Below are 13713 nucleotides of genomic sequence, written 5' to 3'. Positions count from 1 at the left end.
GCTTGGTCGAAAGTAACAACTGTAATGTGGTGTTACAACGGTACTCACTAACGTCAATGTCGACGATAGGATCGTATTTGTAGTCCCTTGAATCTCAGCGGCGCTCGGAGCAAGTAGGTACTCCTCGAGTTCGGGTTGTTGGCGAATCTTAGCGATCAACTAGTCAAGCTCCTTGCCCCCTCATACCGCCGCTGAGAGGCAATTTTCTGGGAAGGCTCGGCATCATATTCCAGCCAAACCTCCGGCATCCAAGACTCCCCTTCAGTGCAGAGATATTTCCAGTTTCACATATTTGGCGCTGAGACTATTCCCGAGATTGCTCACTCGTCCTACTCGGTCCGTATGATTTTTCGGTGTTGTGTCGACCGCATCTTGCAAAAGTCGAATGGCTGTTTCGAGGTCGTCCAAGGCAATGCTGGCAAATCCTGAAGTCGATTCAATGCCTCCACGGCCGAGCAGAATGCCGCTTCCACACTAGCTGTTGGTCTCACTCAAGCGTGCACAAGGTAGTCGGATGCTGATGTGGCTGTCTTCTTCACGGTTCCATCTCAGATGGGATGCAGTCAGGCGGCTAACCGACTCAGCCCAGTGCTCACTTGCTCATACCCAGCTGGGTCTCACACTGCAATTTTAGCACTGTAAGGAGATTGAAGGTGCGCCGTCGCTAGCATCGCAAAGACGTGGAACCTTCACTGCAATTTTAGTCCTCCCACGGGAGTTAAGACGCCCCACTAATCTATATTATACGCCCCGCGCCGATCGGAGAGATGTATTCACTGCAATTTTAGCACTGCGAGGGGACTTGACGCCCCCACTTATGCATCTTCATCGGGAGCTAGCGCGTGGTGGACGGCTCGGCAGCATTTCACGGCAATTTTAGCACTGTAAGGGGATTCTCAGCTAATATGTGTTTGCACTCAAGACTTCCTAGGCTAGCTATTGGTCCTCTGTAAGGGGATTGGAGGTGACCCTTCACTGCAATGTTAGCACTTGAAGGGGAGTTGATGTCCCCACTTATGCATCTTTATCGAGAGCCCAGTCGTGACCCCGGATTGTACAGTACGAGTCCTTCAACCGAATAGAAAGTATTTCACTGCAATTTTAGCATGGTAAGGGGAGTTGATATCCCCACTTATGCATCTTCATTGGGAGCTAGCGCGTGGCCCAGGATCGTACTGTACCTAAGTTCCAATTGAAATGTATTGCACTGCAATTTTAGCACTTTCAGAGGAGTTGATGTCCCCACTTATCATGCATCCTCGGACCGTAAAAACTCCGTCAACTCACGCAGGTCATCGCCCCAATAGGAAGAGACATCACAGGAGATATTTTACTTCAATTTTAGCACTTCAAGGAGAATTGGGCTGCGTCAACCATCCATCTTTTGGACCTAAACATCCCTGCGTTTTCTCGTGAGCCCTTAGCGCCACTCTCAGTGATTAGGCCCTTCTCAGTGTCGACTTCAGCCAATATCGCAATGGCAGATGTAAATTCCCCGTCGAGCGGTGGAAAGGACTGCTCTACCGCCTTATGGTTAGGACAAGCGCTGTGCTCCCCATACCAGAATGACCAACGCCTCACTGCTGGAACGTCTCGCTATGACGGAGATTCGACCTGTGGGAAGTGGCCAACCTCTCTATGCACCAAGGGACACCGTCTGCACGATATCAAAACCCTTTGCAAGGCCTGTGATAAAATAGACGTCACATTACTGAAAGAGGGGGGCCCGCCAATTACCTTGCGCGACAGCTTTTTCGACATCCCCAAGACGTCGAAGCAATGCAGATTTTGCTCGCTTATTGCCCAGTATACGAGAGGTGTGGCGGGGACTCAGTATGAATCAGACTTTCGCCGCATCTTGGGTAACATGGACGCTGTGGAAGATGGTGCAGTAACCCTAAGTCTGGTTGATGGGAAGTTAAATGTTCAGCTTCTACACCCAGATTGGTGGAAACAATTCAACTGCGACGTGAACGGTTGGGATCTGGGAAGTTTCGACTTGCTAGCCGGGAAAGGTATTTACGTGCTCAACGTCTCCCCTAGATTTACCCGTAGCGTCGAGTATGGTTATATACAGACCTTACGCCAGCTTGCTAACGTATTACTTTCCTCAGACATAGACCTCGCCGGCGATATGAAGGACTTCATAAATTTGAATGGAGACCGCGCCTCCGACATCCCAGCCTCCAGAAAACAATTATTATGCCGCTTGGCCAGGGAGCTTGGCCGAATATTCAACATGCCAGCCTGCAGACTATGCACGACCCCGAACACATCTTCGGGCTCCATCAACAATCAGTGGTACACTAAGGATGAGCCGCCAACCCTCCCGGACCGAGTGATTGAGATTCTGGATTCACCAAGTTCAGACTCCATCATGCTTCGTCTTCGGTCAACACATGGTAAGCAAGCCGGGTATTACATTGCACTTAGCCATCGTTGGGGTGGTGACCTTACCCTAAAGACCACTCGCGACACCCTGGCGGACCGTTTGAAGGGCTTCAGTCTAGATGACTTGCCACGGACGTTTCAAGACGTTGTTCTTGTGGCCAAAGCCATGGATATTCAGTACGTCTGGATCGATTCATTGTGCATTGTTCAAGATCATCGGGAGGAGTGGCTGGAGCAGTCAGCAAAAATGGGTTCCATATACCTAGACTCCACCGTCACTGTAGCCGCTCACTCAGCGGGACAGTGCAATGAAGGTTTCCTCTGGAGAAGCCAAGTACCCTCAACCCTTCGTATAGCGCCTCAAAAAGGCGGTCCTGAGTTTCTCGTTTCATTGCCGGACATCGACCCTGGACAACTGCGAGCACGGTTTATTAACAGCGAGATAAGCCGCCGAGCATGGATCCTACAAGAACTTACCCTGTCGCGCAGGATTCTGCACTTTGTGGAGGGCCATCTTTTCTGGGAATGCGAACACCAATCCCCCTTACCGCATGACCTAGGCCGAGAGACTACAGCGGATATGTTCCGGAATGCCCACAATCTACCCAATGTGCTCACCATGTGGCTGAAACTTGTCTCCCAATACACCGAGTACCAGATGACTCAAAATGGCGATAAGCTCGTGGCCCTTGCGGGTATTCTCGACGTCTCGATGAAGAGAATTAAAGAGCCTGAAAGGATGAACTACCACTGCGGGGTGTTCCAACAGGACCTAGAAAGGTCCTTGCTGTGGCACAAGGCTGGCGACCTTACGATATACCCGAAGAGAGCTCCGTCTTGGTCCTGGGCTAGTACAGATGGCAAACTGCACTTTCTCCATCTTGAACTTAGGGAGGTGCCAAGGACACTGATGAATGTGAAGGGCCTACACCATCAAGACTACCTAAACGCCACAATCAACCAGCCTTGCTGCCGCCTTGTGATTGAGGCACCGGTCATACGGATGACTGCATCTCTGGTGATTGAAAAGAGGAAGCATATCAAGACCAGCCCAGCCAACTCACCGAGGCACATCGTTGCTATTATCAAGGACTGGATGAATCGAATTACCTTTGGTTGGTGTATTCCAGATGATGGTCGTTCATTGAGTGTCGGTGCGTACTCACCTGGCGAGCCCGTTTCATTGACTTTTCTTGCTGTCTCTGGTTATGAGATTGATGGGCGACTGGAGGGCGCCTGGTGTGTCATGATGGTTCCAGAGATAGGGATTAGTGGGGTGTATAAGAGAATTGGAATGGGGTATATAAAGGATATGGAGATTCTTACACCAGCTTTACAAGCTTTAGAAACAGTTACCATAGGGTAGTGGTAGAGCAAGAGGTATTGAGATAGTGGGAAGAGCGCAAAATAAGCCGGAAACCCAGGACAACCGCGAACTCATTACAGAGTAATGCTTCGGATATTGTTCTATATGCTATCTAATGCGCTAGTAAATCTGGATGTGGGTATTTGAACTGCCATGGTTGATGCGCGCTTTTCTGTCGATCATCCGATGACTTGACACGTTATTTCAACGGCAGAAAATCGGTGCCCATGATCAGCTGAATCAATAAGCTTCATGTCCAATCCAAATGGCAGGCGACTGAGAAAGACCACGCAGATGCTGGGGCAAGTACTCCCAAAATAGACACCCCAAGACTGTTGCCAAGACGCCTTATACGGACTGTAATCCACAAATAAAACGGTTCTTTAGCGCATATGGTCTCCGTCAGTAGAGCCGGCGCGCGCCGATTGGGTCGAGCCTGACTTGAAACAATGTTTTAGGTGTCGCTCCCATCTTAGCATGACCTCACGCGAGCTTCGCTGTTCCGACTGGACGACGAGAGATCCTTCGGTCAACATCCCAGCCCAGCTGGAAAAAGTATTACGCGGCTTCACAGCCACAGTGGAGGAGGCCCAGCTGTTACGTATCAAGGGGGCTGCGCATTGGCAAATACAGTAGATAGAGTCTTGGCATCGACAAGCCCTTCCTTATTTCCAGGTCGAATCCGGTGTCCCATATCATACCGCTAAATCGTTTGGTAATTGAAACGGAACCCCTCCACACATAGAAGATGTTGTCGACATGGGATTGGACCGTTTGGTGAAGATATCGTCGTCCAGCATAATCGTCCCCATTGCCATAATGACGCTTGCCAAGCAACTCCGCCCCTACACGGCCCGTGTATGATCAACCTCCAAGTAAATCTTGTCTTGGCCAAGTTTTATCTCGGGGAATACACGCATGAGAGAAACGATTAAGCTGTATTTCCCAGCCCTGTATCCATCTCCCGCTCACTCGGCCCGAGCTACATCTCCGCCTTTGAGAGTAGATTGGTCGTTTGGATGAGGTGTAGAGCCACATTTCCATCATGAGGCTTAGAGTCGTCGTGGATGAACAGCGCATTCAGAAACGAAAATGGCACGTTTCAAAATGGGGATGTCAAGTCAAGAAGTTTTAGTAACATGATGTGATGGAAGGCTTCTGTATAAGTATCTCAAGTGCCGTCACCATCGAGTGAATTGTTCAACAGCATAACAACTCCAACTATCATCCCATTCGCATCTCATTAAACCATCAATTTTCAGTCTCTTGCATTCTACCAAGAAACTACATCACCACTTTCACCAACAGAGCAAACATGTACACAAAGAACATTGCCCTCGCCGTTGCTCCCCTTGTTCTCCTTGGTCACGCCGACGTGAGCCTTGACAGCGACGATGTGCCCTCCAACTGCCGGGCCATTTGCAAGCCTATTGTCCAGCTGACGCACCGTTGCGAGGTTGATCTCTCCAACGTCAATGATCGAACGGAGGACATTCTTGAAGCCCAGTGCGTTTGCACCAACAAGAGTTTTGAGGTTGGCCGTATTGCTGCCCTCTGCGCCGACTGCATTGCCCAGAATGTAAAGTCAACCAAGAAGGCTCGATCTCTCGCCGCCATCCGGGCTCGCAAGGTCCAATCCGCTCGCAAGATTCGAGCCCGAGACAGCGACACTGACTCGGACTCGGACTCGAACGACGATTCCCAGAGGAACTCTGACTCAAAGAGCAACGATTCTGATTCTGATTCTTATTCTTCAAATGACAATAACAACCCACGTCGCAAGAATCTCCAAGCTCGCAATAAGAAGACCAGAGCTCGTCGCGCCCGTAATGCCAAAGGCTACGACTCCAACAGCGACGATTCGCAAAGCAACGCGGACTCTGAGAGCGATGACGACTCCCGCAGGATGGTTCGGGCTCGCCGCAACGTCCGCCGCAACAAAATCCAAACCCGAAATGACCACTTGGACAACGCTGACTCGGAGAACAACGACTCACCGAGTAGCGACTCAGACTCGGATGACGGCCTCAAGAAGATCCATGCTCGCCGTGTTATTCGCCGTAACAAGAAGCAAGCTCGGGAGAAGGATTTTAGCACTGTCGATTCTGAGAGCAATGACTCTGCAAGCGGCGATGATGACTCGAATTCGGATAGTGACGATGACTCGCGCAAGAAGGTTGGAGCTCGGCGCGAGGTCCGCCGTACCAAGTTCCAGGCCCGAGATAACTCTGATGACACCGATAACAACGACGACGACTCGGACTATGAGGACGGTCTTGAAGGTGAGCTGTCTAATTACAATCACTACGCCATAGAACTAGTTTACTGACATGCCCCCTACAGACATCCGCACCATCATGTACGCTTGCGGCTTCACTAGCACCAGTTACGCCGCCTCCAATTCCAACGCCGCCGCAACCATCACCGTTGTGGCTACTGCGCCTACGGAGACGAACCAGTTGACTACTACCATGGTCCCTAGCCACGTTACCGCCTCCAACTCTGGAAGTGGAGAGATCAACGCCGTTAGCCAGACCACTTTGACCACTGCCACGGCCACTGCTACTTCCACCCGCTTCGGCAATAACAATGACGACAATACCGACGATGAGTACACAGACGACGAGGACAATTCCAGCAGTCGTCGCAACAGCAGCACCACCACAAGCGCTGCTGGAAATGGAAACAGCGCGGTTTCGGTCACGGAGAGCGGTGCCACGGCGACCCAGAGCACCGGCGCTGCCTCTGGCCTTTCTCGGTTCGGTATTGCTGGGGCCCTAATTGCTGGTGCTGCCGCGTGGCTGGCGTAAGCTTATAGCTAGTCAAGTGTTTCCACAACTCACCACGAGCGGATATAGAAAAGGATGGTACTTAGTTCTGGGTTGGAATTTTGGTGTTTCGATACAGCCTCAGAGCAGTGTGTCTGGCCTGAGCTGGGCTCCATCGAGAAATGTTAAGAATATGATCACAAGCACTGGTAGAACAATAAAACGCAATAGAAACAGAAATTAAACAGAAATTATCCGCTGGAACTTGATGTCATTAACAGCGCATTCTACCGTGTATATTTCGATGGGCTCTCGACTCCATCTGTCTTTTTTAGCACTTCAAGGGGAGTTGCGACGCCGAACGACGTCGGGTGCACCCCCCCCGCGTTTCGCTGCAATTATGAGCGCTTCGGTGCAAGGAGAGAGTAGGGACTCGGGGATAGCTGAAATCAGATGATGAATAGCCTCCGGGAGAAGACTTTCTGATTCTTCACTGCAATTTCAGCGCTTCGAAGGGAGTTGGTATGCCTAACTGTATTTTATTGGTGGCCGCCTGCCTGCCAAATACGATTTCACTGCAATTTTAGCACCTCAAGGGGAGTTAGAATGCCTAACTGTATTTCATTGGTGGGAACTTGGCCGCGTGTAAGCAAAAAAAAAAGCACTGCAATTTTAGCACCGCAAGGGGAGTCGGGACGTCACACTTAGAGAGGTACTCTAAGTGCATTCAAAAGCACCGTCACGGTCACACTGTCTTGAATGCCTACGCTTGGCACTTTCTGTGGTAGCTCGACATGTCCAAGAAGCAGAAAAAGTCCACTTGTGCTGCTCCCTTGTTTTGGGCCCCAAACATGCCCATCAGCGAGCACTAACACCCGATTGGTTACGTCGTATTTAGGGCTTCTGTCAAGACGCCTTCGACGAGGACTGACGCAGCATTTACTAGTCAGAATTCCATTCCTTACCACATCCCTTTTTGTTGTTTTCTTGACGATTTAGACGCGTGCAGTACTCATTAAGGATGTGAGGCTGAAGACTTCCTCTGGATACTAGTCAGACGTCTGGAAAAAATTGGGGGTTAGACAAGACTGGATCAAATGCACTAGAGATAACCAGAAGACGGGGTTCTAACTGAGAGAGGTGGTAAATCTAGCTTGTCTCCGTCTTATTGGCGTTTTGATGCCTGAGGTGGTAATCACTTAGCAGCCTCCGACATTTGAGCATCAACCGCGGAGTAAACACTTGTACGCATTCATCACATTGCAGTTTAAATTAGAGGTAAAATAAAAGGAACTGAAGCATTTACTAGAGACTAGTACAGGAGCTTACAGAAGCCCAGTAACTTACGGAATATGAATGCTTCCTTCTGAACAAAGAGCTCAATGCTTTATCCATCCTACATACAAATTATCCCCGTGTACTAGAGTCCCGTACATCTAGCAATTGGCGGCATACGGTGTACTCCGCAACTATTAGCCACATCCTCATTCCCCAAAGCGATCTATTTGTGACACCTCTCTTTGCACCCAAGTTGCGCCTCCTGAAGACAGTTGTACACGCAAGTATTCTTAGTAGGCTTGGTGGGATTGCAAGAGAGAGGGCAGAGAGATGTGTAGAACGACACGCATTTCTGCCAAACTCCACCGTAGCATGCGAGAACTGGGACACGCTCTTCAATGGAATTGCTCGTGGTAGGGGGAGCGGCTGGTGCGGATAGGCCAAGTGTGGTAAAGGCAAGAACGGCCAGAAGGGACTTCTAAAACAAGGTTAGCATTTATATAATAGCCAGCGTGCAGGGCTATACTTGCGGTAGGGAGCATCATGATGAGGTTTGGTAAAGTAGTGTAATTGAGGGTGAGTTTGGTGGATTGATAAAGATGGCTGTGTGATGTGAGGAGAGAATAGATGGCTGTTGAAGTTGAACCTTTGAAGAGGAATCAGCACCATTCTTATATAGATAACTTCCCCTCCAAGTCTGGACTAGTGATGGGAAGTCAATGAGTCCATGTAGCTGAAATAGGAAGTTACCCACAGGTATGATGCTAACCAATGAATTCCATTATATGGGATTAGGCGAGGGCGGAATGTACTACTCTCCGCACTTGGTCCCTCGAAGATCGTGTGGTTTTGCTTGGATTCACTTGGCAGATGCTTCATTCGCCAGTTAGAACGCTCCATGCCCCCGTAGTCTCACCATTTGTCAAGGTAGGGCTGGGAAAACACGGAAGACAGGGATATAACAAGCGAAAGCATTTTAGCCTACGACTTTCAGCTTCTAGTCCAAATATGATTGGCTCGCTGCTTTGTGGCGCTTAAATTGCATGGTGATATGCCAAGGATGAATACGAATTCTACGGATCGAGCGCCTATTGCTAGCTTGAGGGAATAAGGCGAAAGCAGAAGGGCTGAGCTGCATATGAGCAGAAAGGATGATTGCCTGATTTGCGGGGCAATCATAAAGTGGCTCATCCATGTTCTACACCCAAAATCTAAGCTTAAAGTGTTGTCGCTAACCAATTTTAAACCAAAGACTGTGGTGGGTGTTATCGCGGATGTCCATTTTGACGGTTTGTTACCCTCGAGCACGACTTCTTAAGAATAAATTCGATGTAGTTATCCCCCGTGGGAATCAAACATTTAGGGAGTAAGAAAATGCCGCAAATACTTTACATAATTCACAGAAGGTCTTTGAGCGGGGTGGTCTGAGGTGGCAGGGCCCTGAATGTATGTTGGTTCAACCAACAACAACCAACACCATCTGGGGCCATCACATACACGATCGGCCCATTCGGTCAAGCGGTCGGCTATGCACAGGCGAGAAATGTTAAACGAGGTCATTTTACTAACCTATAATGGACAGGACTTTTGCAACATCCTTCGGCAGTATGTTGTCACATGGCTAGTTCGCATCTTATCAATCAATCTATGGCTGCAACCATTTACACTACCCAATAATTTTAGGGAGTCGGGGAAGAGTCGGGGAACTTCGTTGCGGCCCCCAATCTAGATGCGCCACTAACAATGGGGGAAAGACTAGGGAGATGGCCGATTGGCCTACCATTCATGGCACGATGGATATGAAGGAGTCAGTCACACCGCTATTAGGGATTAGTGGAAGATCCCAGAGGTTTCGTTTCTTAGCATGCGTCTACCTCAATCAGCCAATGTCCAATGCCTTGCCTTGCCTACTGCACTTTCAAATGAGTGACTCAGGTGGTGCATCAACCTTGAGGTCTAGCAAAATGGTAACACGTGGCACTGCTTGCCAAGCGCCTGGCATGGTAGAGGTAATGGTACAGATGACGAGAGTTGGAGTCTCGAACATACACGACTTGCAACACTCTTGGGTAAAGTGAGAATACATCAGGTAATGAGATTACGGCCCTGATAAGACATCGCCAGCACAGGGGCAGCTGGAGTTGACTCAAGCCGCCAGTGGCGAACAGATGTGACTGATACTGTTGCCCCCATCCTAATCTCGGCTCGGGATACGTCGAACAGGGGACACATTCAGCCGCACGCCATCAAGACTCACCCTCACCACTCCAGATAATTACGCTTGAATGAAGCAGCTACGGTACCGTTTCGCCCGTTCCTAACGATTCCGGATCTAGTGGCTCCCTAGACAAACGTTTCATGAGTGTCTGTTATTCCAGGACCTAAGCTTGGTCGTATGATAGTAGTCTGTAACTGGCCCAAATTGTTGAAGATGGAAAACGCAAGCCCTATTTGTACCTCAATCGTATGCCTAATCGCTCTTGGCTCTAGCACTTAGTCTATCCCAAACAAACCAAGCTACAATTACCATGGTCGTAAGGAGCAATGAGACGATAGCGAATATCCACCACAAAGGAGCCACTACGGTTTCACCACTTCCTCTTGTCTTGCTTAGATCAAATATTCCAGTGCTGAAAACACTCTACATAGCTCAAATTAGACTTGGTCAATTGAGATTGTTCAACTGCAGCAGGTGATTCGAGGGAGGAAACTTACCGCCGCAAGTGTACTCGGTAGAAATACCAACGTCATGAACGCAATTGTCCTCATGGTCTTGCTGTCTCGCTGTGCCGCCTTTGCTATCCCTCTCGACTCGTCCGCAATGGTGGAGTTCACTCTGCTATCTCTCTGGGATATCAAATTGTAGAGCTTTATCATTCCCCATGTTAGCCAACAAACCCCTCAGACCACAAGCCATCACATAATTCGAAACGTAGACTTACCAGATTGGTTTGACTATGGATCCTTGCTCGTAGAGCTTGCGTTTGGTTATGCCGGAAGCGACTGAGTTTGAGTAAGAACTTCAACCACTGGAGAAGATTGTCTTTTTCCGGGACGCTATGGAACTCAGGCAGGGTTGTTCTCCGTCGAAGATCTTCAAATATGTCATAGAGCTCAAGGAAAAATTGCCCAAGCTCGATTTCATAGTTGATGAGATCGCTCAAGAAGATCAGGTTAGTATTGCAGGCATGCATATCCCGAATCAACTTTTCATACTCCGCGTCAGTCAGGACTTGCGCTGTGATAGCCGCCGAGGTCATTACAGTCATATCCTCTATCCTGACGACCTCACGATCGAGGACCTTGCGTTGTTCCTCAGCCTTAGCCCCATACTCATCGTATAAGATGATAAGAACGCTTAGCGGCGAAGCAGCATATTCCTCTCGTGCGTCCTCGAACTTTTCTAGCATCTGCGGAATGCTGCTTTGCTTGGTCAAAAATAACAGGCCTGCAGCCGCGCCATTTTGGATATTAATTCGCAAGGCTAAGCTAAAATCGTGGAACGGGGTATATGGCGAGGCAATTACTACCACTGAATATCATGTCAATGGATGCTCTCATATTGCTTCTATGCGCCTGCGCGTAACTTACGGAGGGTAGAGGGCTTCATATCCACGCCATCGGTCGCGTAATCAACAAAATGTCCCAAGGCGCCATTATTGGAAACTGCAGCTCGAGTAAACAATTTTGCTAATCGATCGCTACCAAGCAATTCTTTAAACACCCCGGTAGTCAATGTGAAGGGAGCCTGATTTCCATTTCCAGCTCCGATACTGCGACTTTATTAGCAGCAGAGCATATGTGTTAAACTGGTTCCTCACAAAAGAGTAACTGAAGATTTGCTTCTCTCCCTTTGTGTGTTCAAGTTGTATACACGTGCCTGGAAGCCATTAGCTAGACCTCTGGACAGGGTTCAGAGTTTTACTTGCATATTTAGTTGCTCTCCATTGTATCTCGTTTGCTGATGTCATCGGCTGAATCGAATCGGCTTCATCCTGGCTTGCGACTTTTGAGTTCTGGAAGCCCCACAAGCGGTTGTTGGAACAAAACGTGAGTTGCTCAAAACAGCTGTCGGGTGATTTTTCATCCATGACCAATGCTTTATCCACCACGACAGTGAGTGTTGTCTGCGTCACCGCACTGTTAGTGTGGGTAATAAGACACCAACGTCTCTAAGTCCCGCAGTAGAGCAGTGCCAGGGAGGTAATACCCCAGTGGCGCCAAATAGATAGCAGCTTAAGTTCGTACAGATAAGCAAGTGGAAATATGGCAGTACTATCTGTTTGGAGGCGACAAGTGGTCGCGATATGGCACGACGAGTTGCAGCCCCAGGGCGGATCAAATTTTATTTAAAAGAGAGTGCTCCAGGTTCCGGTGGGCCCTATTTCAAAGTGCAAAAGATGAGATAAGCCTATGTCAAATCGCAGAACCGGCTCGGCAAGCATGAGGGGCAATCAGCCGCGACAATACCTGACTACGGTCCAATTACAACATCAGGTTAGCTGAACTGTTTTCACTAGCCGCATAAGCTGAGACTGTGGCTTTCTTCCACTTCATGATAATTGGCTGTTATGTAATATGCCTTACCAAGGCAGCATCATAAGGTGCGTAAGCTGAGATTGCACTTGACAATAAATGGCTGCCGTGAATATGCCTTGCCAAGACTATCACGAAAAAATACATTTACAAGTATTTCTATATTGTCCACATTGACAGCGGTGGATCACCGATGATTCCAAGCCTATTTCTATTTCTTCTCCGTACTTATCTATTAGCGAATGTATCCCCAAACCACCAATCGGGTCACAGAGTCGACTGGCAGCTCGCTGCATTATGAACGAGATCCGAGAGGAGAGCACAGGAGCATGTAATTTATGTAGAGACTCCTAATTAAATTCAACATAAAATGTACGCACCCCCTAATTAACTCATGATTTTTAATAGATTTCACACGACTACTCTGTGCTCTGAATCTGACGTCACAGTCTATGGGCTGGGAAAGATGTTGGATGAATGGCGCAAATTAGGCCATGGAACAAACTGCGTCAACAATCATAGCTCAATTGACGAATATTACCAGCTACTTGTATGGTACAATACATTCAAGGGACTTGCCCTCCATGCCGTTTTCGTATGTGCCTGTCAAGATTTTCCTTCCGAGCCGTGCCATCCCTTCCCAGCTTGTACGAACTGCAATCTGGATGTGTGCAATACCACCTTCTAGTGCTGTGCTTATCTCTCATGTGACGTGCAAGGCCTGTCTGCCAAGCGAAGCTCTCGTTGCAGTCCGCCACAGTGCACTTGCATGGGCGGGTGTGTTCCTTGACATGCCGGCTTTGTGATTTTAGCTCAACTCGCAGAATTATTGGTACTCGGGAATACATACTTTAGTAGTCGTTGGCTCAGAAATGTGGCGGGGCACTCTTGGCAGTGAAAGGCATTCGGAGTAGCCGAGCTATGTTGGCTATCATTGTTGACCTGTGGTTGCTGGTTTGCAAGAGTGGTCGCGGGCCGTGATTCCTCCTCAACGTGTGCGTCCTGTCCAGCAGGCTGTGCATTCCCTGAACTCCCCCAATACTCTGCAAGAGGACCCTCATGCTCGGATTCGATCCAGCGAGGGTTGACGAACTCAAATGGACCCTGTTCTTGTTCGTGTTGTAGAAAGTGACTATTGAGTCCGGACGACCCTACTGTGTCTTTACTGGAGATAAAAGTTCCCTACAAAGACAAGAGGGGACTTGGGGAAAGCCTGCGGGCGAGAGATGGACGGAAGGTAAGAAAGAATTAGACGGTCGCGATAAGAGTGAAAGAGTGAACGGGTGGGCAAGGAGTGTGGGTGCAATGAGCGACTGCGGCTGCACCGCCAGGGCCAACCGTGGGAGGAAAGAGAAGAAGGAAATTCGATTGAGC

At 49.0% G+C, this 13713-nt stretch overlaps 5 protein-coding genes across 5 annotated transcripts; 2 read left to right on the top strand and 3 right to left on the bottom strand.

Annotated features, from left to right (window-relative positions):
- Positions 1–1477: 1477 nt before the first annotated feature.
- Positions 1478–3757, top strand: BGZ61DRAFT_535412 (heterokaryon incompatibility protein-domain-containing protein; the record flags this gene model as incomplete). The annotated part of the gene is made up of 2 exons (XM_046254275.1): positions 1478–2051; positions 2115–3757. The coding sequence occupies 2 exons, from the start codon at positions 1478–1480 to the stop codon at positions 3755–3757; spliced, it is 2217 nt and encodes a 738-aa protein (XP_046101169.1).
- Positions 3758–4998: 1241 nt separating this feature from the next.
- Positions 4999–6567, top strand: BGZ61DRAFT_590645 (uncharacterized protein; the record flags this gene model as incomplete). Its single annotated transcript, XM_046256643.1, has 2 exons — positions 4999–6039; positions 6101–6567. The coding sequence occupies exons 1-2, from the start codon at positions 5073–5075 to the stop codon at positions 6565–6567; spliced, it is 1434 nt and encodes a 477-aa protein (XP_046101168.1). The 5' UTR covers positions 4999–5072.
- A 1237-nt stretch (positions 6568–7804) lies between these two features.
- Positions 7805–8533, bottom strand: BGZ61DRAFT_456586 (uncharacterized protein). The gene is made up of 2 exons (XM_046246537.1): positions 8334–8533; positions 7805–8281 (listed from the first exon to the last, which is right to left on the bottom strand). The coding sequence occupies exons 1-2, from the start codon at positions 8346–8348 to the stop codon at positions 8027–8029; spliced, it is 270 nt and encodes an 89-aa protein (XP_046101167.1). The 5' UTR covers positions 8349–8533; the 3' UTR covers positions 7805–8026.
- A 1651-nt stretch (positions 8534–10184) lies between these two features.
- On the bottom strand, positions 10185–11188 carry BGZ61DRAFT_456584 (uncharacterized protein). The gene is made up of 3 exons (XM_046246536.1): positions 10746–11188; positions 10519–10671; positions 10185–10444 (listed from the first exon to the last, which is right to left on the bottom strand). The coding sequence occupies exons 1-3, from the start codon at positions 11070–11072 to the stop codon at positions 10274–10276; spliced, it is 651 nt and encodes a 216-aa protein (XP_046101166.1). The 5' UTR covers positions 11073–11188; the 3' UTR covers positions 10185–10273.
- A 1655-nt stretch (positions 11189–12843) lies between these two features.
- Positions 12844–13344, bottom strand: BGZ61DRAFT_66547 (uncharacterized protein). Its single transcript, XM_046256966.1, has one exon. It carries the CDS (start codon positions 13185–13187, stop codon positions 12906–12908), a length of 282 nt encoding a protein of 93 aa, XP_046101165.1. The 5' UTR covers positions 13188–13344; the 3' UTR covers positions 12844–12905.
- Positions 13345–13713: the final 369 nt, after the last annotated feature.

Source organism: Ilyonectria robusta (genome assembly GCF_021365365.1).
Source record: "Ilyonectria robusta strain PMI_751 chromosome Unknown BGZ61scaffold_17, whole genome shotgun sequence".
Taxonomy (NCBI): domain Eukaryota; kingdom Fungi; phylum Ascomycota; class Sordariomycetes; order Hypocreales; family Nectriaceae; genus Ilyonectria; species Ilyonectria robusta.
Note: the sequence above shows the minus strand (reverse complement) of the source record. Positions and strands in the feature narration are given on the sequence as shown.